At 48.3% G+C, this 23228-nt stretch overlaps 1 protein-coding gene across 1 annotated transcript in view; it reads right to left on the minus strand.

The window, feature by feature from the left end:
* Positions 1-23228, minus strand: part of PTDSS1 (phosphatidylserine synthase 1) — a 71879-nt gene that overhangs the window by 30446 nt on the left and 18205 nt on the right. The window contains exons 3-5 of the mRNA XM_068983549.1: positions 13030-13074; positions 10114-10238; positions 2230-2388 (exon numbers count right to left, since the gene is read on the minus strand). Coding sequence (XP_068839650.1) covers positions 2230-2388; positions 10114-10238; positions 13030-13074 — 329 coding nt within the window. The remainder of the gene's footprint in view (positions 1-2229; positions 2389-10113; positions 10239-13029; positions 13075-23228) is intronic.

Here is a 23228-nt window from a genome sequence, read left to right on the forward strand (position 1 = left end):
ACAGAACAGCTACTGTGTGTGAGGGTGAGGGGCTGTGGGCTGAGCCCTGGCAGGCGGCACACCGCCTGGGACTGACTCTGGGGTCAGAGCCATGAAATGGAGCATTAACTCACATGAGGCAGAGAGAAACTTCTGCAGAAGCCCGTGACACAGACCTGCTGAAACAGGACTCTGCCGGGGAGTGGATGTGGAGCACTGGCATCCACCTGAGGAGCCTTTCCTGAGAGTGCCGGGTTCAGGGGTGAGACGGCCCAGAAAGAGAGGAGTCGGGGGAGCTGGAAAGAGTCACCTTCACTCACTCACTATGGATCTGGGGGCGTCTGCCCGTGTGAGGCAGAGCCCTGGGGTCTGGGACTGGGCAGACGTGGGCCCTGCCCTCTGGAGGCATGAGGTTTAGCAGAAAAGAGACACCTGTCATGTATCTAACATGGGCCGAGTGTTTCAGAGGAGAAGGGCTGGAGAAGGGCTGTGCTCTACTTGCAGGGGCACCAACATGAGCCCGGCCAGCGGAGGACGCAGGGCAGAGAGGGAAGAACTCAGAGGAGGGCTTCCTGGGAGGTAAGGACATAGCAGCTGAGCAGGGCAGGAAGCAGAAGGCAGGTGAGAGGTCTCAGGGAAGCTGGGCCAGCTAACACCCTAACACCGGCCTTTGCAGGCTGTTCAGAGCCCTGGCCCCCCATCCTGATTTTGCTTTAAGAGCAATGGACAAACAGGGAAGAGTTTGTAGTAGAAGCATGTGATGGGGCTGTGGTCTATAAGGATCACTTTGAAATAGACAGTGCTGCAGGAACAGACAGGAAATTCACCTAAGAAGAGAGTAGATCAGATACAAGTGGGAGCAGAGGGATGGCCTGGAGAGGTGTCTAGAGAAGAGGCGTCAGGACTTGGGGATGACAGGATGCCGGAGAACAAAGGAAGGGAGGCGCAGGAGGCCAGGGAGGTGAGGAAGGCCGAGTGCCTCGCACAGGTCACACGGCGGTGAGGTCCTGAGGACGCCTGCAAGTCGGAGAGCGAGTGTGAGGTACAGGGGCAGAAACACGGGCGTGCTCACGGACAAGCAATCCCTGGATCCACTCTCGGCTCGGAGCTCGTTTCCACTGTTACACTGGGGTACACGCCGCCCTTCCAGGCCACGGGTCAGATTCTGGATGACGTACAAACAGTGGCAGGCACCGTTACGCACTGAATCGTGGCCCCCTTAAGGCCCATACGGTGGAGGTCCTGACCTCCAGGGCCTCATAAAGTGAGCTTATTTGTAAATGCAGTCACTGCAGCTGTAATTAGCAAGCTGGGGTCATCCTGGAGGAGGGCGGGCCCCTAATCCAGTGTGACTAGTGTCATAGAAAGAACGCCGCGTGAAGCCACACAGGGAGAAGGCCACGTGGGGACAAAGGTGGAGACTGAGGTGATCTACAAGCCAGGGAACACCAGAGGCAGCCAGCAAACCAGCAGCAGCGAGGAGAAGCCGGGACAGGCTAGGGAGCGGTGAGCCAGGAGGACACCCCGAACTCAGGCTTCCAGCCTCCGGGGCTACGAAAGGCATGTTAATAGAAGTGACTGTCTAACCAGCCCCCTCGCTAAGTTACCATCAGGGCAATGACGGGCCTGTGCACAATCACTGATAAATAATCATAATCAAGAAATAACTGTGCACACAGCCAAATTCTGTTCCCTAGGAATGATTAAGAAGAATATAATAACTGAACAATAAATGAACCAGTTCCCCGAATGTCACTTCACTAATAGTTTTTCAAGAATATATCTCTTCAGTTCAGTAAATGAGATAAACTTTTGATTACTGAGATAGCTGAGCTCTACTGGGAATTCATTTTCGGCTACAAAGCGTCCTGGATGTACTCATAAAGACCCAAACACCACAATTCTGTTTATCTCAAACTGGAAACTAGTTAGTGGGTGGAGCGCCTGTTAACTTCTCAGCGGAAGTCCTCATTACCACTGAATTGTGTTGTTTGGGATTTTAACTACATTCTTTAGCTTGATCCCAGTTGTTTTTCTTTAAGACTTGTGAGACAGAGCAGGCCTGAAGCTGACAAGGAGCTTCTCTGTGTGTTTGACAAAGGCTTAAAATATCCCTTGGGATTTAAATAGTTTCATGCCACAGGAGCTGGAGAATAGATTACGTGACTGCTAACTGACGGACTGTCTCCCTCCTACGTACACACTGTCTACACTATAGCATCTAGACAGCAGCCCACGCCCCCTCCTTACCTCGGTCAGCTCCCAGGTGATACTGATTGTCCAGCAGAGACCATAACTTCGGATCAGCAGGGCCTTCATGGCCCAGCCCCAAAAATGTCCAAAGGCAAATATATCAAAGTGGCTGATAATCCTCTCCCAGGTGATGACATGGCAGTTCACAGCATACTCCTGTTTAAGATAAAACGGAAATAATTAGTAATGCTCTAGAAATCAACTTGCTTCAGGGTCTGGACAGTAAAATGAAAACCACTGATGTGATCTTGACAACTAATATGTGTCCTGCCCAATAAAAAGTTTTAGTAACTGAAGATGTTTGAGGAAAAATGGACAAGAATGAGAGTTTATACACTAGAATTGCTTTGTTCTGAATTGCAAAAGCTTAAATAAAGTGGGAAACAAAATCATTTTACAAAGGCTTAACCCATCTTAAAGGAGTGGCATCACAGAGCCCATGTCACTTGCCCATAGGGCAACTGTGTTAAAATCAGTAACAAAAACACAGAATCCTAATAAATAAAGAATAAACAGAAACCCAATAGGTTTGGAAATTTAAAAACACACCTCTAAATATCATGGAGTTAAAAAGACGTCATGATAGAAATTTAAAATACACTCAGTATTAAATGATAATGAAAATATTACACATGAAAATGATGAGATACAAGTACGCAGAAGTTAGAGGAAAATACACACTCTTAAATGTTTTTATTAGGAAAGAAGAAAAGCTGAAATATCCAACTTCAGAAATTAGAAGAAAGCAGAATTACTCCTCTACCCAACAATGCATAATACTGCATAATCGAAATATTTAAACACTATAAAGCTTTCAAGAATTTAGGTTCCATCTCTAGTATCTTTTTCTTTTTAATATGTTTTGAAAAACTTTCAAATCAATTTCCTTTTATTTCTGTATTTATTATGAAAGCAGTTATCATATGACAACACTTCTCAGAGAGTTCTACATTTCCCATTCGCTTTTCCCAAATTAATCAGATAGGAAGGAGTAAGATTTCAGTCAGCTGGCGGAGTTCCTGTAAAGTATAGTATTTCCAAATCCTAGAAACAATACTCTCTGAAGGAGCAAAAACAGTACCGGGGTGCCCCTCTCTCTCTTCTGAAACCCACTGCCTCAGATTTCTGAAGCTTTCTCAGAACAAATGCACTCTAATTTCCAAAGCTGAAAGGACATTTTTAAAAACTATTTTTTTTCTGATATGGGGTGATAATGTGTAAGTGGAAAATCTAGGAAAAAAAAAGAGGGGAAAAAAAAATCAACAAGGGTAAGTCAAGTAAAGTGTCTGCCCGCAATGCAGGAGACCCGGGTTCGATTCCTGGGTCGGGAAAGTCCCCTGGAGAAGGAAATGGCAATCCACTCCAGCACTCTTGCCTGGAAAATCCCATGGACGAGGAGCCTGATAGGCTACAGTCCGTGGGGTCACAAAGAGTCGGACAGGACTGAGCGACTTCACTTCAAGTCAAGATAAGGCTTTTAAAAAGCCAAACAGCACTGCCATGAGATGACAATTCTCTTTCCAGGCCCTGGAGCACGTGCCTGTCACAGGAATCACAGAAGGACAGAGACACCCTCGGCCTAAAGCAGTTACTCATTAGGTTAAGGAGGGTTCAAGGCCCGGTCAACTCCCATTTCCGCAGCCGCCCTATCCTCTTATTTATGCTGCAGCGCGCGCGGCGGAGGGTTAGATAAGAGAGGGCTGAGTTCCATCTTCAGAAGGCTGCTCTGAGGGCAATCATGGGCTGAAGACCACTTTGGAGGCCTTTCTACTCTCTAGGAGAATATTTCTGTGCTTCAACAAATGGGAAGGTACTCTGAAGGCACCACAAAGAGCTAAGTGTGTCTGCTGGTATATAACTATTATATTATCAAATAATCATTAGGAACAAATGTGCCAGTGGTCACATCTGGAAAATCCTGAGGTCGAGGTCCTGGTCGTGGGAGGGACACCGGGCGCCGCGGTTTAAGGCAGGTGGGGAGCACACACAGGCACAGCCCTGGAAGCGGCAGGAAGAGGCGTGCAGTGAGGACTCCGAGGGCCCTGCAGGAAGGAGGGAGCAGGGGGAGCACGGAGCCCGCCGTCCCAGCCGACCTGCCACTGGTCTGGACGGCTCCACCTTTCCGCTGTTTGCCCAACACTAGACCAAACACTTGACCTCCCAATGTGTTTTTTCTTCCAACTCAATGCCATTGTTATTTCTTGCTTGCGATAGCTCTCTAAAACTATAAAGTGTATAGCTGACACTCTGACTACCCACCTCCAGTTTAAGACTGCAAAGCTTTTAACGGGTCTCTCTGAAATCAGTTCTCTATAAATGAAACGATTTTGCAGATCATAAATCAGACAGTTTTGGGTTTGTGTGCTCTTGGGAGCATGTGTGTGTTTGGGGGCGTGTGCGTGTTTGGGAATGTGTGTGTGTTCGGGTGTGTGTGGCTTTGGGTGTGTGTGTTTGGGAGTGTGTCCATATTTGGGGATGCGATGTGTGTGTCTGGGGGTGTGTGTGTTTGGAGGTGTGTGCATGTTTCTTTGGGTGTGTGTGTTTGGAAGTGTGTGCATGTTTTGGTGTATGTGTGTGTATGTTTGGAGGTGTGCATGTTTGGGGGTGTGTGTGTTTGGAGATGTGTGAAATATGGGGATATGTATGTTTGGAGGTGTGAGCATGTTGAGGGGGTGTGTGTGTGTGTGTGGGTGCATGTCTGGATGTATGTGTGTGTTTGGAGGTGTGTCCACGTTTGGGGGTTGAGCATGTTTGGAGGTGTGTGAGTGTATGGGAGTGTGTGCTTGGGGGTGTTTGAGGGTGTGAGGGTGTGTGTTTACAGGTGTGTGCATGTTGGGGGAGTGTGTGTGTGTGTGTGCATGTTTGGGTGTATGTGTGTGTTTGGAGGTGTGAGCATGTTGGGGATGTGTGTGGGTGTGTGGGTGTGTGTGCATGTTTGGATGTATGTGTATGTTTGGAGGTGTGTCCATGTTTGGGGGTTGAGCATGTTTGGAGGTGTGTGAGTGTATGGGAGTGTGTGCTTGGGGATATTTGAGGGTGTGTGTTTGGAGGTGTGTGCATGATTGGGTGTATGTGTGTCTGTGTGTGTGCATGTTTGGGTGTATGTGTGCGTTTGGAGGTGTGCATGTTTGGGTGTGTGTGTGTTTGGAGATGTGTGATGTTTGGGTGTATGTGTATGTTTGGATGTGTGTCCATGTTTGGGGTGTGGGGTGTGTGTGTGTGTGCATGTTTGGATGTATGTGTGTGTTTGGAGGTGTGTCCATGTTTGGGGGTTGAGCATGTTTGGAGGTGTGTGAGTGTATGGGAGTGTGTGCTTGGGGGTGTTTGAGGGTGTGTGTTTGGAGGTGTGTGCATGTTGGGTGTGTGTGTGTGTGTGTGCATGTTTGGGTGTATGTGTGTGTTTGGAGGTGTGAGCATGTTGGGGGTGTGTGGGTGTGTGTGCATGTTTGGATGTATGTGTATGTTTGGAGGTATGTCCGTGTTTGGGGGTTGAGCATGTTTGGAGGTGTGTGAGTGTATGGGAGTGTGTGCTTGGGGATATTTGAGGGGGTGTGTTTGGGGGTGTGTGCATGATTGGGTGTGTGTGTGTGTGTGTGTGTGTGTGTGTGTGTGTGTGTGTTTGGAAGGGCAGCCTTTCCAGTGTGGAAGGATCTTGGGCCTCCTGCCCTGCTCTGTCGCTCACTCCTCCCTGGGGAAGCTGGTAACCACGGAAGCAGAAAGAACACATATACCCACCCTCTTTAGGGCCCCCTCTTGGGAAATTACTCGCATACAGACAGCACAGGCTCCCGTCAGGCCCCTCACCATTGGAGAAATGTTTGTGAGTCGGGTTCTGCCCCGTGGGAGGAAGCCATCGTGGATGTCCAATGGGACAGCGGAGCAGAAACCTAATTTGGGGCAAGGCATTAGTACTGCCACGTGGCCCGGGTCTAAAGCCATCTGCGCCACTGAGCTTTAACCAGGAAGAAGTCAGCTGATATTGTACACTCTTCTTTCCCCCATTTTCAAAACCAGACTGGAGATGGGGCATGATGTTTACTGACCCACTTATCAGTGGAGATCAGGTACCTCCTCTGCTTATAAACCTTCAGGGTCTCTTAACTACATTCACAAAGTAACCCTACCTCCTGTCCACACCTCCCAGCCTCCGGAATGGCCCCCCTCTGCCTCTCATTCCTTCTCTCCTTTACTCTTGACTCATCCCAGGTCCCCAGCTGGGGACTCCATGCAGACTGATCCTTCTTCCTGAATAATGGCCTCGGCCTCCTATTTTCCCACTTTGCTTGGCTAATTCCCACTCACTTTCAGGTTGTAAGCTTAGACAGCATCACCAACTCAATGGACAAGAATTTGAGCAAACTCCGGGAGATAGTGGAGGACAGAGGAGCCTGGTATGCTACATTCCAGGGGGTCGCAAGAGTAGGACACAACTTAATGATTGAACAACAAGAATAAACATCAGCTCTTACAGAGGCGTTCCTTGACCTCTCAGAGTAAACAAGTTCTAACAGCACCCAGATCTTTTTATTTATCCCACTGCACTGTGTACTGAAATCATTACACTTTCTTGATTCTATGACACATCTTTTTCACATTTAGCATTTTGAGAATTGGGTGAATATTTCAGTATTCTGGGCTTCCCTGGTAGCTCAGCTGGTGAAGAATCCACCTGCAATGCAGGAGACCCTGGTTCAATTCCTGGGTCAGGAAGATGCCCTGGAGAAGGGATAGGCTACTCACTCCAGTATTCTTGGGCTTCTCTGGTGGCTCAGCTGGTGAGGAATCTGCCTGCAATGCAGGAGACCTGGATTCAGTTCCTGAGCTGGGAAGATCCCCTGGAGAAGGGAACAGCTACCCACTCCAGTATTCTGACCTGGAGAATTCCATGGACTATATAGTCCATGAGGTCGCAAAGAGTTGGACGTGACTGAGAGACTTTCACTTTCAATGTATTACAATGTTTGGCTCATATTCCACTTTTCTCCTCCCAAATCATACAGGTGATTGATAGGGCATCATACAATTGATGCTGACCCTATGATCAAGCTGAACATCATAAAAGAGAGACCCCTGGACACTGTGAGGCCCAGTGCGGTACATGGCACCGCCTACGAGCAGCCCTGCCATGGAAACCTGCCTGGAATCTGGATCCCATCCAGCCTCTACATCTAACTTCCAGTTTAGAGGAAAGACAGGGAGACAGAGGGATGCATTAATGATACCCTGGGAATGCAAGCTGCAAAATCCAGACGTGAGAGGCTCTGTGGAATAAACAATATAGTTTCTTTGACAAATAAACACTGATGTTAAACCAAAGCATGGAGGGACTGCAGATTAAGAGACACAAGAGCTGCAACAAAGGCAACATGGAGACCTTGTCTGGATCCTAATTCGAACAAGTCAACCATTAAAGAAAAGAAGAAAGAAACCTTTATGAGACATCTGGGGAAGAGATGTGAACACTGCATACTGTTAACTTTAAGCAACTAAAAATGGCACTGTGGTTACGTTTTTAAAAATCCATATATTTAAATATTGATGTCTGATAATAAGATGTGTGTGTGTTAGGGGAAGTGAGAGGGGGGATGAAACAAGATTAGCCATGTGCTAATAAAATGTTTAAAACTTATCGAAGTTATCTTGAACAATTCTCTAAGAAAAAGAGCCAGCAATTAATTTGTTTAATTTGCCTTCTTGTAGATGCTAGGCCCTGAGAGGACACGGAGTTGGGGCGAGGGGCAGTGTCTTTCCCCCACTACCACCAGCATGGCGTCCAGCACATAGAAAAGACCCAGCGAGTATTTACTAAACAACAGACTGCTGCTCCAGACGATGCAGTCTATAAATGAGATGCGCTTGAAAGCCTGTCTGAACCTTAGATCACATATTTTTGAACAGAATAAATATTTAGAAACATAGTAAACTTCTCAGAAAATTACATAAAAGACTGTCTCTCATAGGATTTCAATGACTACCCTCCCAACCCCAAGTTATAATATTAATTTTCAGGGGGAAGGGGTGTCTGCATTCCAACATGTGGCGCCTGCCATGGATGAGCCAGGTATCAGGATTAGGAACCAGTGGTGGCTGAAGGAATGGGGAGGGCAGAAGGCCCGGGGAACCAGGGACTAGAGGCTTCTGTCTTACATAAAGACACTTCTCCTCACCATAAGCCTAAAAAAGGGACGCGTGTCTCTAGAGCCAGCAAGGAACAAGTCCTCAGAACTGTAAAAGCTTACTTTAAGGAAGAAAAAAGTGATGAGGAGTTAGAGATGGAGGAGACTAAGGCCAGGCTAGCACCAGCTGGAATTCTAGAAGCTGAAAACTGCCTCTGGCTTTGCTTTGTTTGCTGAGAGAGAATTAGCCGGTCCTTGCAAACTAGATTTTAAATGCCAATGTCAGCTCTTTGGGGGACTGTAATTATTGACATGACAACTGGATGTCCCCGTGATGTTAAGTTCCTAAGGAAGGTGGATGTCAGAGTGTTATGAGATTTCCTCTCCCCGCCGCCACTGTGAGAAGCAGCCTGACACCCCTGCAAATCTACCTGGAAGTCAGTTCATCATATGACCATTCTGACTCAAGAAACTCGTGGCGGGTAGTAACTATAACCTGGGATATTCTTCTCCTAGTCTCCGTTTCATAAGACACCTGGGAGCATCAAACACGCGTTATTGTAACTATATGTTTGAGGCACTGTCCTACGGGGAAGTATAGGTTTTGGACCCAGCTGGATCTTATTTTAAGCTTCTATTTCCTCCTTGGTAAAATGGGGATATGAACATACACACTATATGTAAAGCACTATATATAAAGCACCCAGCTCGGCCTGGCTGAGCAGATAATCCATAATCAAAACAACTGGTGTCAACCTCACCCTAACTGTTATGATCAGCATCGTCAGAAACTGGCAGTCACCCTGTGCCTTTCTCTTCCCTTAGAGGAAGAATCTCAAGGCAGACTTTGCTCCTTGAGACTTTCAAATAATTTTTGGCCTTCTTATGTTTGTCTTTTAACACGTCCTTTCATAAAAGTTAAAGATACAATCTGGAAATACCATTCCAAGAAGGGTCTGACCAATCTCGACGATGCTAGAATGATCGCTTTTTAGACTTTGCGCTAACTCCCGCTGTACCCCATTCCTGCTTGTTAAACAAGGACCCACCTATGGCCTAAATGTCTGTTCTTCTTTTCTGACTGTCGCTAGGTAGTTCTTCAACCTGTACTAAACATCATGCCTTTTAAAAATTGAAAAAGGAACAGTATTACAGTGTAAAATAATCTCTTCACTAAAAGCCAAAGCACATTAGTCATTTTAGCCAAGGACAAAATTATTTATTGTGGCTTCATAAAAGTAATGAATGAAATGGCTTCCCTCATTACAACTTGGCCCCTTCGTGGCAAGCAGGGGGGAAGGATCGGGGCATCAGGGCTGGAGTTGGGGGGCAGAGGGTCTGCGAGAGACACTGACGGAGCTGAGCTGCCACCACTGGAGGACGGCACCATGGTGTGAAGCACCATGTTAGGCCTTCGTTTAGGTCACAGTAAACATCCAAGGTAAGTATTATGTCACTTTACAAAAGAGGGAACAAGCTACAGGTCCACAGCCCAAGGCCCCACAGCTTACAAGTGTCAGGGGCAGAGTTCCCACCTATGGCTGATGGTAACGTTCATCTCTTCCTACCACCCTCTTTGGGCCGAGAGAGGATTCACATCCCTGGCCTGGATCACTCGTCGTGGAACCAGGCACCACACCAGCCCACCCAGAGACATGGTGCCGAGGATGTCTACGTAGGACCAATTTAAGATGTGAAGCCAACATTACCTCCTACACCCAAGGGGTCAACCAGCTTCTCCAACACACAGCGGATAAGTACGTACCATGACATCCGCTTCCCTCGTGGCATAGCGAAGGTTCGGGTCTAGCCAGTACATCAGGGATTTAACCTGCTCGAAGTTCAGGAAGAGGAGAAACACCAGGAACAGGAAGTAGAGCACGCTGAGCCCTGCAGGAAACAGGAAACACCCTCAGGTCCGGGAAGGGAGCGCGTGTCAGACGGCAAGATGCTCGACGGCCCCAAGCAGACACTGGTGCTGAAATGTGGGCTGTGGAGACCCCTCACGCAACACGCTGGCCTTTCCTTCGATGAGAATTTGACACTCGGTCCTCATCTAGACCGAAGGGTGGAGTAACCCCCTCTGAGAAAGGGGTGCTGACGCCGGGAGCTGGAGGGGTGGCAGACGACCGGCAAGGGGGTGGACGAGAGGACACTGCACTTGGGCCGGGAAGGCAGGCAGAGGCGAGCAGGCGGGTTCCTGGAAAGAGGGTCCGCAGCCCGCGCGTGGCTGGGAGCTGGCAGAGACGGGAAGGGAGTGAGGCCGCTTGGAAGGGACGGCCAGGCTCAGGGCTACTGCGAAGACCGCAGACTTGACCTGAAGTCAAAGAAGGAGCCCCTTATGGGATCCAAAGAGGAAAATGAGGTGACCTGGGTAACATTTCAGGAGATGGCCTCTGGCCACTTGCATGGAGACTGGACTGGAGGCAGGCAAGGAAGGCCTAGCAGATGGCCCGGTTTGGGGTTTGAGGGGTGAGAAGTGGCCCAAGGTCACTCATCCCCCCACTTACACCCCACATTAACCCCTGTGGGCATTATGATACGGTCATATCATATCGTAAGTGGTAGCCTAATAATCGCCCCATGTCATTTAAAAAAGAAAGTCAATAATGTACTGTAAGAAGGCAAAAGCCTGCAAAGATATTTTAGAAAGATTGAGAACCAGCCACCAATGGCTTTCCCTTTTACTTTCCCTCTTCTTTCAGAATCTGCTGGGATGAAAATGCTTGGGGAGGACATCTAGACGCTGTGACTCAAACGACCTTGGACCACAGCACCCCATCCAAAGTGGGCTGGCACTGGTCCCCAGGGAGCCGCTCCAGAGGAGAGAGTGTCCGTGGCTGGAATGGAATCCTCCGAGGCGGCTACAGCGAGGGCTGGTGGACAGGGCCTCTCCTGGTCCTCGGGGTGGGGGCTGGCTGAGAGCACACAGCTGACTTGGTCGTGTATCCCAGGCCCAGGGCGCATGCATTTTTAGACAAGTCTATAAGATAGCCTTCTTATGTATTATTATGTACCAGCTACTTTTACAGACTTTGACTGCAAATACCTCCCACAACACCTTCTCATTATGACCTTTTTGAAATAATTATTTTGGGATACAAAGAAAGTGTGGACCAGGAGGCCCTCTGTGAACAAGAGTTCACAGTTGGGCTTCAACATCCCTGAAGGCCTGAATATTATATGCAAAACTGTATGTGTGCCTGTGTGTGTGTGTGTGCCTGCGTGTGTGTGTGTGTGTGTGTGTGTGTGTGTGTGTGTGTGTGTGTGTACACTGGGAAAGGGTCTATAGTTCTCATCAGGTTATCAAAGGGTTCCAGGACTCCAGGGAAGAAATGAAACTGCTCATTACCTAGAATGGACCATATGAAATTAGAAAAACAAGATGTAGCCATCTAGCTGAAAATGACTCTTAACTTTTAAGTGGGCCATATTAAGTCCATGAGCTGTAAGTATAATACAACCAGAGCTATCTTTTAAGAAACGGAAATGAGTCAGACACCATATTCAGACACCATATTTACCTGCAAAAAAAAGAAAAAAGAAACCCTCCCGTGGCATCCCCCGGCCCTTCCCAAGCCATGCAGTCCCACCTATGCCCAACTCTGCCTCTCCTGGTCTGGCCTGCCTCTAGTATCTTTGCCTGGATCCTTCTTTGCAGGCAGGTTTCTGCATAAGCACACTTCCTTTGTGCCTCCCATCACCTCCAAGTGAAAGCAGCTACTTAGTCAATGTCGCTTCTTGCGGTTTTAATAAACTTCCTGCTACTTGGAGACATCTGCTCTGCTCAGATTACTGATTTGCTTCCCAGAGTGCTGGCTACAGCCGCCCTCCCTCCCCCCTGGCCCCTTCACCTGCAGGCTCAGGGCCACAGGAGCCACCCACTCAGGACTCGGTGAACACCCGCTGAGCGCATGACCCAGACTCACCACTGAATTCAGAGAGACTTACTTATGACCTCTGAAGGGTGAAAAATAAACAGACGAGCATAATCTCCATTTTAAGGGTCCCTTCACATAAGATTGCCCTTTCTGAACCCTGAATAATTTTTTTTGGATGATTACTTAGGTAAGATGAAGCCAAGCCCCAAAGTTTTGAAGATTAGATTTAAATCCACTTGGGTGGTTTCACTCTTTGGACTAGAAATCAAGTAAACGTCGTAAGAGACCCAACAGGTGAATGCGACGCTCATCACTAATCTGTAGTTCAAATCCGGGCTCTCTGCTAAGACCTCTCCTTTTCTGAGTTCTTTCCCACTTGCAACACCAGGGAGATTGCTGGGGTTTTGGTCCCTCCTGGATGCTGATGAGGCAAACACGCTTATACAATGCACGTGAGCTTCACTAGCGAACAGCACCGTCAGGAAGAACAAGGCACACTCCCTCCCATCAGATCCTGTGCGTTAATGGACAGCAGTGTTGGGAGGCTGGGCAGGGCGGGGGTGGGGAGCGGGGCGGGGGTGGGGGCGGGGTGGGGGCGGAGGGATTGAAACAGTTCCTGTGTACGAGAATTTCTGCTATCACCAGCACATCATTTCGTGGCAAAGCATTTTAATAACAAACTGGTACCAGGAACACTAAGCTTTAACAGTAGAGCGGTAAGAAAAACTGCTCTAACATACAGGAAAAAAAGATCTGTTGAGAGTAGAATGGATTTTGAAACTGACTAATGTGTAACTCACCGAAGACCATTCGCCACAAGGCCGGATGAGGCCGGGTAAAGGGACCTGCGGAGATAACATTACAAGGTCAGATCAGACGGCTTTCAAACCAAGACCAAAATAAAGATAGTGCGGCTGATTCCCACAGAGTTAAGGAGTTAAAAAAAACCTCTCTACTGTCAAAACTTTTTTCTAGGAAAACTCTGGGAGGTCAAAGTCTAGGTTGAAAGGTTTTATCTACATTGTAAGAACTGTCCTCACAATTGTAACAGGCATGAATTACAACAGAGGCTTTTTTTTTTCCCTTAAAGCTTTGTCTTCAGAATCAGATGATAATTTCCCATAGACACAATGACAGTAAGTAGGTCACCAGACCAGCCTTTCACTGCATGTAATACTTACTGGATCTTAACAAGAAATTTCACAGCTCCATTCTGGACATCCTGTGTGTGTGTGACAGAGACAGACAGACAGTCAGACAAGACCGTGATAGACCAACAATAAATGAGAGAAACACTGTACTTGGAGTGTGTGTGTGTGTGTGTGTGTGTGTATGTGACAGACAGACAGGACTGTGACGGATCAACAATAAAAGAGACAAACACCATGCTTGGAGTGTGTATGTGTGTGTGTGAGAGAGAGAGACAGACAGACCAACAAGACTGTGATGGACCACCAATAAAAGAGAGAAACATCGTGCTTGGAAGGTGTGTGTGTGTATGAGACACACACATACACAGACAAGACTGTGACAGACCAACAATAAAAGAGAGAACACCACGCTTGGAAAACAAGTGCGATGGGGAGTGACCCTGAGAGCAAACCCTTGGAGCCCGGGAACATGCTGGTGCGGGGGCCTTTGATCCTGACCTCTGGTAACAAAACACCTCTCACCAGTTCAGATACACAGATACAGATTTCACAAAACGGAAGCCAAAATTTCACAGGATGAAACTTACTACACGTGAAACAACAATACATTGCCTTCTATTTTATCTCATTAAAAAGAAAAAAAAAAAAGCAACAGAAGATGAATGCAAGTAATCTGGGCCTTGATCCACTAAACTGATTTACCACTAACTGAAGGGTTACAGCTGGCAAATACTGACCACTGTTCTAGAGGGGCCCTGACCTAGTTTGGGGCTGCCCAGGCCTTCCTGCACTTGGAGGATTTCCAGTGGTGTGATCCCTTATCTCCAGGAGAGAGGCCAGAACTTGCAGCCCAGCCTTCTTTATAACTGGGTCCCGATCCTATAGCTGCACCTGTGCCAGGGAACGTCAGGAGCTGGGGACAGTAGAGGGAAGTATGCTGAGTGCTGCTCTCCCCGCTCCATCCCTGTGGTCCTGGCGCCAGGGGCAGTGGTGGGAGGCGGCACCCCTCACGCTGGCGAAGACCCGCCACAGCAGAGGCGGCTCCATCTAGTATGCACTGCAGACGCAACAGTGGCACAGACTACGGTCAAGGCTCACTCATGGACCAGGTCGGGGTAACGGGCCAGCTCAGAGGTTAGCCGGGAGGGGCGGGGCCTGGCTTCCTAGCCCTCCCAGGATTCCTCCAGCCAGTTAACATCGGAGAACAGGCTCTTCCATCAGCAGAGTCAGCTTCTGTTGCTTGTGACCTGGAATCCTCTCTGAAGCAAACATTACATTGTAATTTTTATTCTGTAACTCATTCCAAATGGCCTATTTCTTCTTAAAAAGGCTACACTGAAACATATTCTAACTGCTTTCTTTGGATGAACCAAATTCACGTGAGGAATACTGGCTCAGATTCTGGGTTTGCATGTTGAGAGTTTTGAAGTTAAGATTGTGAGGGACTCTGATTCATCCAAGTGAATATGGTGTCTGAGTTTTGGATGGCAAGCAGTGAGAGCTCAGATACTGAGGAATTTAATAACAGGTTAATAACTCTGTTTGATTTCTGAGTTCTGACAGCAAAGATTCGGATTGCAAGGGATGCCTGTATTCTTTTTAATCAGCTGCTTTTTTTCCTCAAAAAAGGCAAAGTGAAGCATAGAAACCAGAATCCTTTTCCAGGTAACACAACCTGGTTAACTTTATTTGCAAATTATTGGAAAATTGATAGTTACATTTGTCATCTTTTAAGTTAAGTTTCTCCTTCAAATGCTCTTCTTCACGGATGCTAGGTAATAGCTTCACTTGTCACCAGGAATGACTTGTCTTTCAGTAGCAGTCTGGCTTGCAAGCGTTACTCCATCCAAACTACTGAATTAACCTTTCAGACTGACGGACTCCAGCTTTCTCTATGATTTCCTTTTACAAGGTGAAACTCTGAATCTATTATTTGGCTTGCAACAGAATTCCATGCCGGATCGACACTTTGAAACCAGAGTGTTATTCTCAAGAGCACTCCTGACTCTTAACAGTCAGCAGTGCTTTCCTTAACCCTTACTGGGCAGCAGGCCGGGGGATGAGACACACCACCTCTTAGTCCTCCTGGCAGGAGATGCAAGGATCACCATCGTTCCCTTTCTACAGACAAAGGCATCCGGGCATAAGGAACTCACTCACGGCCACACCTCTCCAGGACTCCACTTCAGGTTTGCAGAACTCATGGTACTATTCCATCAACAGTCAGAACTGGGCCAGCTCGGGAGACCGGGGCTGGGGAGGGGGCACAGAGTGGAGGGTCTGAGCCAGGACTGTCTCGGGGCCAGGAGAGGGGCAGAGAGAAACAAGCTAGTGAATGGAGTTTAGCGCTGCTGCGATGTGGAACTGATAAGGTCTGGAAAGATGGGAAGGATGAGAGGGCAGGGAACTGATACAAGACCCCGCACACTCACCAGCAGAAAGGCCTCCAGAGTCATTGTCAGCCTGTGGTTACTCTACCAGTGGCCTTCTGAAAGCAGAACTCAGCCCCTTCTTCTGGCTAACCCGAAGGAGGACAATTTCAGAGTAAATAAGAGGATAGGGTGGTTGAGGAATGCGGGGTTGATGGGGCCTTAAGCTCTCTGCAAACCAACGTGCAACTGCTTCAGCTCAAGACTTATGTTTTTCTGTCTGGCTGTCATTCCTGATACAGACATGTCCCAGGGCCTGGAAAGAGAATGTCCATCTTACTGCACTGCAGTTCGGTTTTTTAAAGCCTTATCTTGATTTACGGCTATGGAATTTTTCCCTCTGTTCTCCAATATCCCACCTATATACCATAATATTACATCATAAATGTTTCTCATAAAATACGATTTTAAAAACTGCCCTTTCTGCCTTGCATTTGATCTGAGAAAAACTTCAGAAATCTGATGCGGGGGGGGGTCTCAGAAGAGAAACAGAGGAGCCCCAAGGAGCTCTGTCCTGAACTTAGGTGGGCGGGAATAGACCACCAGGGCCTTTTACCTACAAAAGGTGAGATATAAGGCCAGCCTGGAATGTTAGGTGACCTTTCAGGAGCTAACTTTAAACCCAATCCAGGCCTTATTTCAGTTGTCCAATACCCCCTCTTCTTTCTAAGAAGAAACTGAATGCTTTCGTGTAGTATTTTCAGAAGTAGATGCCAGCAGTATGACTCACAAACAGTAGACTCTTCACTATCAGAGACAGTAATATTGCTAAAAATACTATTTTGCCTTTTAAAAGATGGAGGATGAGGCTGGCGGTTTCCTATAGGATGGATGAGCCTTGATACTTACACTCATTGGTGTTCACGCACACTTGGCTACGCCAATCAAGTCACCTCTAAAACCACACCTCCTCCAGCATCCACCTGCCCAGGTGGGCAGAGCCATCCTGGATCCTTCACCTCATCCCAATGCCTGCCCACAGATCTCACTCCCCGCAAACTATTTCCTCAGTGGTCTTCCTCTGCCCAGTGTTATAGCCAGGACGCCCAGGAGGAGTGGCCCATCTCATGGCCGGGGGCGGTGAGCGGGGAGGTGGCAGGACTTCTTGTCTATACTTTATTTCTGATTTCGTACAAGCTGCCTGGAAAAGTCTGGGTCCTCAGTTCAATTATGCAGGAGAGACGGGGCAGGCGTCTCGGGGTGGTGATGGAGAAACCAGTGCTGGTCTGATTTACGAAGGTGGTTTTCGCACAAGACACATTATGAAATCTACATGTTTTACTTATCAGTCCCTATGACTGGAATACCTCATTTTCAATCAGATATTAAGAGCCAGTTTGATTTCAAAAGAAAACAGAAACCAAACGTTCTTTGCCACCGGAGAGCACGCATTTAAAACACTTCCTCAGAAATTGAAACTTAAGATCACAGCTTGAATTGCCAGCAACCTATGGTCACATCCACGAACATCTGAGCTCTACGAACCAACCCAAGGGAGAGAGAATCCTTTTAACCCAAGTCAGAAGCTGCCTTTCCAGCAGCGGAAGGACTGTGCCTGGGAGCCTCGCAATCTGCCTTTTCTCTTTATTATCTCGTTTTCAGCTTTATCGGGTGTAATTGACAAAGGAAATTGCAAGATATTTGATTAGTACTAGTTTAAAGTTTAAATTCCTCTAGGAAAAACCCAGAAAAGGTGGGGAAAAAATGATCTCTCAGCAAATTTCAAACCTAAGAAATAATTTTTCTATCAAAAAAAAAAAAAAAAAGCGTGGGGCAGAAGACAGTGAATGAGGGGAGATTATACCATTTTTTCCTTCTTTTAATTTAGGAGACAATGAATCTTCTGGATCGCCTTCATGCCTCAAGGAGATGTGATTCGCACTATCTAAGCTCAGAGAAATCAGATGAGGACAAATAGAAGGGTAAACTCGGAAAAATCAAGACATCCTAGAGCTCTCACCCTCTTCAAAATACCCTGAAGAAGAGCTCAACGGTGCTCCTCTTGCATATGAGAAGAGGCCAAGAGAGGGCTAATTCTGTGAACTTCTTTCCTGACAGATTCATTACTTAATTCACCACGTATCTGTTGAAAAGACCACCGTGGGCTGGGCAACGGGGGCTCAGGATAAGGCTGGGGTGGCTGGGGTCGGGTGGGGTGGAAGGGGAGGAGTGTAAAGGAGGCCCTCCGAAGTTGGAAAGGCACACAGAAGTCACCTGTTGAAAGAAATCTCACAGCCAGCTGGAGATGCAGCGGGTTTCTAAATTTCACTCCGGTGACCGTGACGCGGTTATAATTACACTCCAATGCTACAGTGGCATAGTTAAAATTACACTTACATGGGAGGGCCAGTTGCTCTAAGGAGGTGGAGGCGGTATTTAAAATGTTTTCTTCAAGGGAACCAGAAGAGACAGAATGGGAGAAAAGGTGACAGAAAAGAAGTGGGTATAGGTAACACACCCTCTCCCTCCCGGGTCTCCCCCCTGGGGTGTCTCTCCTCGTGCGTTTATCGAATGCAAGGAAGGAACTCTGGAGCCCACCCCGTCACTCACTCTGTCAACTGTCAAATGAAAAAGTTTGCCTGAGTCTCCTCCACTCCTCCTCCATGAACCCCAGCGGTAAATTCTAAGCTGATGGAGGCAATCCTGGTTCTCTTCCACTCTTCCAGCCAGCAGAGAGCTACGGGAGATCTATGAATGTGCCTGGGAGATCCTCCAACCACCAAATGCCTGTCCTCGGGTCAGCCTGGGGCAGAGTGGGGTGGGGCCTAAGCCTAACTGAAGTAGACGGGGGGCACGCGCGCTGCAGGCTTTCTAGAAAAGCCCTCTTCGCTCTAAGATTCAGGGGAAGACAGGGGCCCCTCTGTGGCTGGACACCACCCACAGCTGCACGCCAGCAGGGCTGCAGCTGTCCCAAGGCCACGAGATAGGTAGAGAGCCCGGGTCTTCACGTGTCACCGAGCTGCTCAATTAGCCAACCCTAAACCACTCTCTCGCAGAACCTCTCGTGGATGCAAGAAAGCAAACGTTTTATTTATTCTTTAAGCCACTTTGAAAGACATCTCCTATTATCTGAGGCCAAAAGCATACCAGCTGTTATAGACCTTATGGAGAAAGTCAAGGGTCTTTGTCATCTGGACTCTGTTCCAGAAGAACCACAGGGCCCCCTCCTGTAGGAGCAGACCAGTCCTGGCACACAGAGAGCATACGTGAACGTGATCACACATACAAGACATAGGGAGATAACCAAATTCAGGCTGATGCGTAAACATTTAGGGCAACCTTTACTAGGTCAAGGAGAAATGCATGTGACTCTGCCAAAACAGAGCCATTCTGGGAATGCCATCCACTGTGGGCACTTCCCCAAAACTGCCTTTCAAGGAGAAGGCAGATGCTGGGCTCCGTTCCTCCCATTCATTCCAATACTTAATTCGAGAATTTGCGCCAAGGGTGGGGAGAGTGGAAGACGAGGTGGCAAGACTGGAATGGGAAGAGGCAGGTCCACACCACTCAGAGAAACGGAGTTTCATCCATCCAGCGGAACAGCTCCCACAAAGGCTGGCGTCTGTATGCCAGCTGGGGGAGGGGGCCAGTCACATGCCAGGGGGGACCCTTTCCCAGGAGGGCCAACCAGGTCCCCAGCCCCATCAACTCCATGCCACCTCCTGATTCAAAAAAATATTCAAGGACAGCATTCTTTAATGTGGAAACTTACGGTTTTACTGATCTGACGTAGAGTAACTGGCTCTTTAGAGAACAAGGCAGACAATAGTGGCCTCACTCAGTACACGTGGCTGCGAGACAGTCCCTCCAAGCACGGCTTCCCTGACATCCTAACCCTTCCTGCGCAGAATTCTGAAGGTCTCTGTCCTTTTTGTGGGCAAAGGGTCTGATCACCAGAGAAGGAAAGGCACAGCCTCCCCGCTGCGGACGTGGAGTCCAAGCATCCCAGACACAGGCCAACCGAGGCCCTGAGACAGCGCTCCTGGGAGAAAGAAGAGCCAGTGACTGGCAGAGAGAAGGAGAAACAGAGAGAGAGACACACACAGGAGACAGAGACGAGGCACCCCATGATGGGCCGCGTGTGAGACAAGACCAGGGCTCTGCTGAGCACAGGACCGTGCAGGGCTGGGCCCTAACCCCAGGCTGGCGGCAGCGGCTGAGGGTGGTCCAGGAGTGACTGGCCGGCCTTGGGATCAGCCGTAAATCAAGCAGGACCCTGCGGGTCCTCCCTGCTTTGTGTGTTATCACACGGTCAGGGGAGCCAGGGAAAGCATGAAAACAAACAGCCTTTATCTTTCCAAAAGGGAAAACAGAAGCCCAGGCCCACCATGAGAGACTGAACCGGTGAAGCGGACATTGAAGACGACATGCTTTCTGCTCTTTTCCTTCACGAGGGAAAAGAGCAGAAAGCATGCAAAATGTCACATCCGACAGATGCAGTCCCCACCGTCCAGGGCTTTGGGGACCTTAAGGAAATCACCACAGCCCCACTGCCTGCTGGAGTCCCCCAGCAGGAAAGGCTGTAAAATCGCAGCTATGGAGGGCTGAGTCTGGGAATCCCTAAACTTCCAGCACAGCTCTTAGAATTAGCAAGCCTAAATGTTTCTAAAAAAGCAGAAAAGAAACCTGCGAAGCTGCGAAAAAACACACAGGAATTAACACCCAGCCAAGGAGAACAGGAGGCTGAGAGAACAGACACATCTCTGGATTGATTAGTTTCCTGAGCACATACTGTGTTCTCACTGACTGATTTAAAATAAAAATTAGAAGAAAAAAAAAAAAGATGGTGGGGGACAAATGAGATAAGAAACAGGAAGAGAGGGTATAGACCAACAGTGGTCCTGGCATCAAACGATGGCTGGGGAGTAAGCCACTGGTCTACACACGACACAGCAGGCAGGGGCTGAGGGAGTGTCAGGAGCCACCAGCTGAACTGTCACCTGTTCATCTTCCCTTGGGGCTCAGGCACCCGCAGGCCTTGTGTTGGCAGCAAACCCGAGATGCAGTTTACCATCTACTCTGGGCTATATTCTTAGGCTACCTTTGTTAAGGCCAGGTTCCAGAGCTTAGGGGGACCACCACTGTGTAGAAAATGCTCGATGCCCCAAGTGGCCACTTAAGCTGCACGACGGCACAGCGCCCTTGAAAGAGAGGACGGGCTCTGTGAAGTCCAAGCTGTCCCTAAACCTAAACTCTTGAGATATTGTGTGCTGGGGCCTGCATGCGTGCTAAATTGCTTCAGTCATGTCTGACTCTTTGTGGCCCTTTGGACTGCAGCCCACCAGGCTCCTCTCTCCATGGGGATTCTCTGGGCAAGAATACTGATGTGGGTTGCCATGACTTCTTCCCGGGGATCTTCCCGACCCAGGGATCAAATTAGAGTCTCTTATGTCTCCTTCACTGGCAGGCAGGTTCTTTGCCACTAATGCCACCTGCGAAGCCCTTGTGTGTTGAAAGCGGGAGGAAAAAGAAAGTAAGACAAATAATTTGAGAAGCTGTTCAACACTGGGGATGTTTCCTAGGATGTAAATGTCACAGCTGGGCCAATTCCCCTTCATTCCATGACCTCTCTGTATCCTGAACATCTTCTCTCCACGCTGCAATCACCAAGGAAAGGCCAAATCATGTTTGGTCATTATCCGCGTAAGGCATGCAGGTGTTGTGGACAGAAGGTTTGCAGCCCCCCAAATTCACATGTTGAAATTCTAACTCTGAAGGTGAAGACGGTTGGCCTTTCTGGATCCTTCAGGGCCAAACCACAGAGCTACTTGACTGTGAACATTTGCTATCCTTTAGACATAGGAAGAAGGACCCCAAGGTGGCTCAGAGATCATCCATCAGGGCCATGGCGGGGACAGGAGCAGGATGGCCTCCACCTTGGTTTCAAAGGGCAAGACCGATGCCCAGTAGGGCCGGGGAGAAGAGTCTGCTAGAGTCTCGGGGATTCAACCCCGACTGGGCAAGCTGCAGGGGCAGACCACTGCCCCAGGGGGTCTGGACGGCAGAGCGTCGAGTCCAGGAGGATTATTCTCAAACCCTGAAATCTCAGTTTGCCTTCCTAAATTTTGGCCTAGAATTTGTCGCCCCTTCCTTCCTCCCAGTCTCTTCTTTTGGGGCTGGCAGTGTCTGCTCTGCGCCTGGCCGGCTCTCGTATTCTGTAAGCACGGAGCTTGCTTGGCTTGACAGGTTCACAGCTGCTACAGGATGAAATCTTCTGTGTAAGCCGCTGAGTCCACGGTATGCTATCACAGCAGCCTACACTAAGACACAGGTTTTCATATCTTGAAAGGTTTTCACTAAAAACACAAAAATAAAAGTAAAAATCTAAAAGCTTGAGGGGTTGGAGAACTAAACTCAGCTGCCAAATAACTTGGTCATCTAGAATGATCCACTCGCCGAAGGATTCAGAATCATGGTTTTACTGGTTGGATTATTACGATACCAGCAGAACCCACAAAATTACAGAACAGGGAATTCCTTGGTGGTCCAGGGGCTAAGATTCCACAGTTCCAATGCCGAGGGCCCAGGTTCAATCTCCGTTCGGGGAACTAGATTCCCACATGTCGAAACTAAGAGTTTGAAAGGTACAACTAAAAATTCTGCATGCCCCACCTAAGACTCAGCACACACAAATAAATATAAAAAATATGGAAAATGAAAATGCTCATGAAAAGAAATAATAATACAGAACAAAATTCCACTGGCAGCATTTTGCAAAACCTGGAAGACTTGACATGTATTACACAGTAAGACCCCTACATATGGGCCTTCAAGTTGTAAACATTCAACGGTGCAAACGTGCATGTGTGTGTCCAATCACGTAAGTTAGTTCGCGCGTCTGGTGTGCACTCTCACGTGCGTGCATCCCCTACAAGTGCTTGTGCTTTAGTGTACTTTGCTGTATAGAGTGGGCTTCCCTCAGAGCTCAGCTGGCCAAGAATCCGCCTGCAATGCAGGAGACCCTGGTTCGATTCCTGAGTGGGGAAGATCCGCTGGAGAAGGGATAGGCTACCCACTCCAGTCTCCTTAGGCTTTCCTTGTGGCTCAGCTAGTAAAGAATCGCCTGCAACGTTGGGAGACCCCGGTTCAATCCCTGGGTTGGGAAGACACCCTGGAGAAGGGAAAGGCTACCCACTCCCATTCTCTTCTGGCCTGGAGAATGCCATGGACTGTACAGTCCATGGGGTCACGAAGAGTCAGACAGGACTGAGCAACTTCCACTTTCACTTTCCTTTCACTTTCATGGTATAGAGTACAGCGGTCCAGTGTCTTTATTTCAAGCCCAAGGTGTCCAGAAGCAAGTGGGAAAGCAGCCCCAGTATAGCTCATGTGACTGTACTTCTCAGGCTCCCTTCGGGGCTCAGATGGTAAAGAATTTGCTCAGATGGTAAAGAATTTGACCAGGTTCAATCCCTGGGT

The sequence above is a fragment of the Capricornis sumatraensis genome, chromosome 11 (assembly GCF_032405125.1).
Source record: "Capricornis sumatraensis isolate serow.1 chromosome 11, serow.2, whole genome shotgun sequence".
In the NCBI taxonomy this organism is placed as follows: domain Eukaryota; kingdom Metazoa; phylum Chordata; class Mammalia; order Artiodactyla; family Bovidae; genus Capricornis; species Capricornis sumatraensis.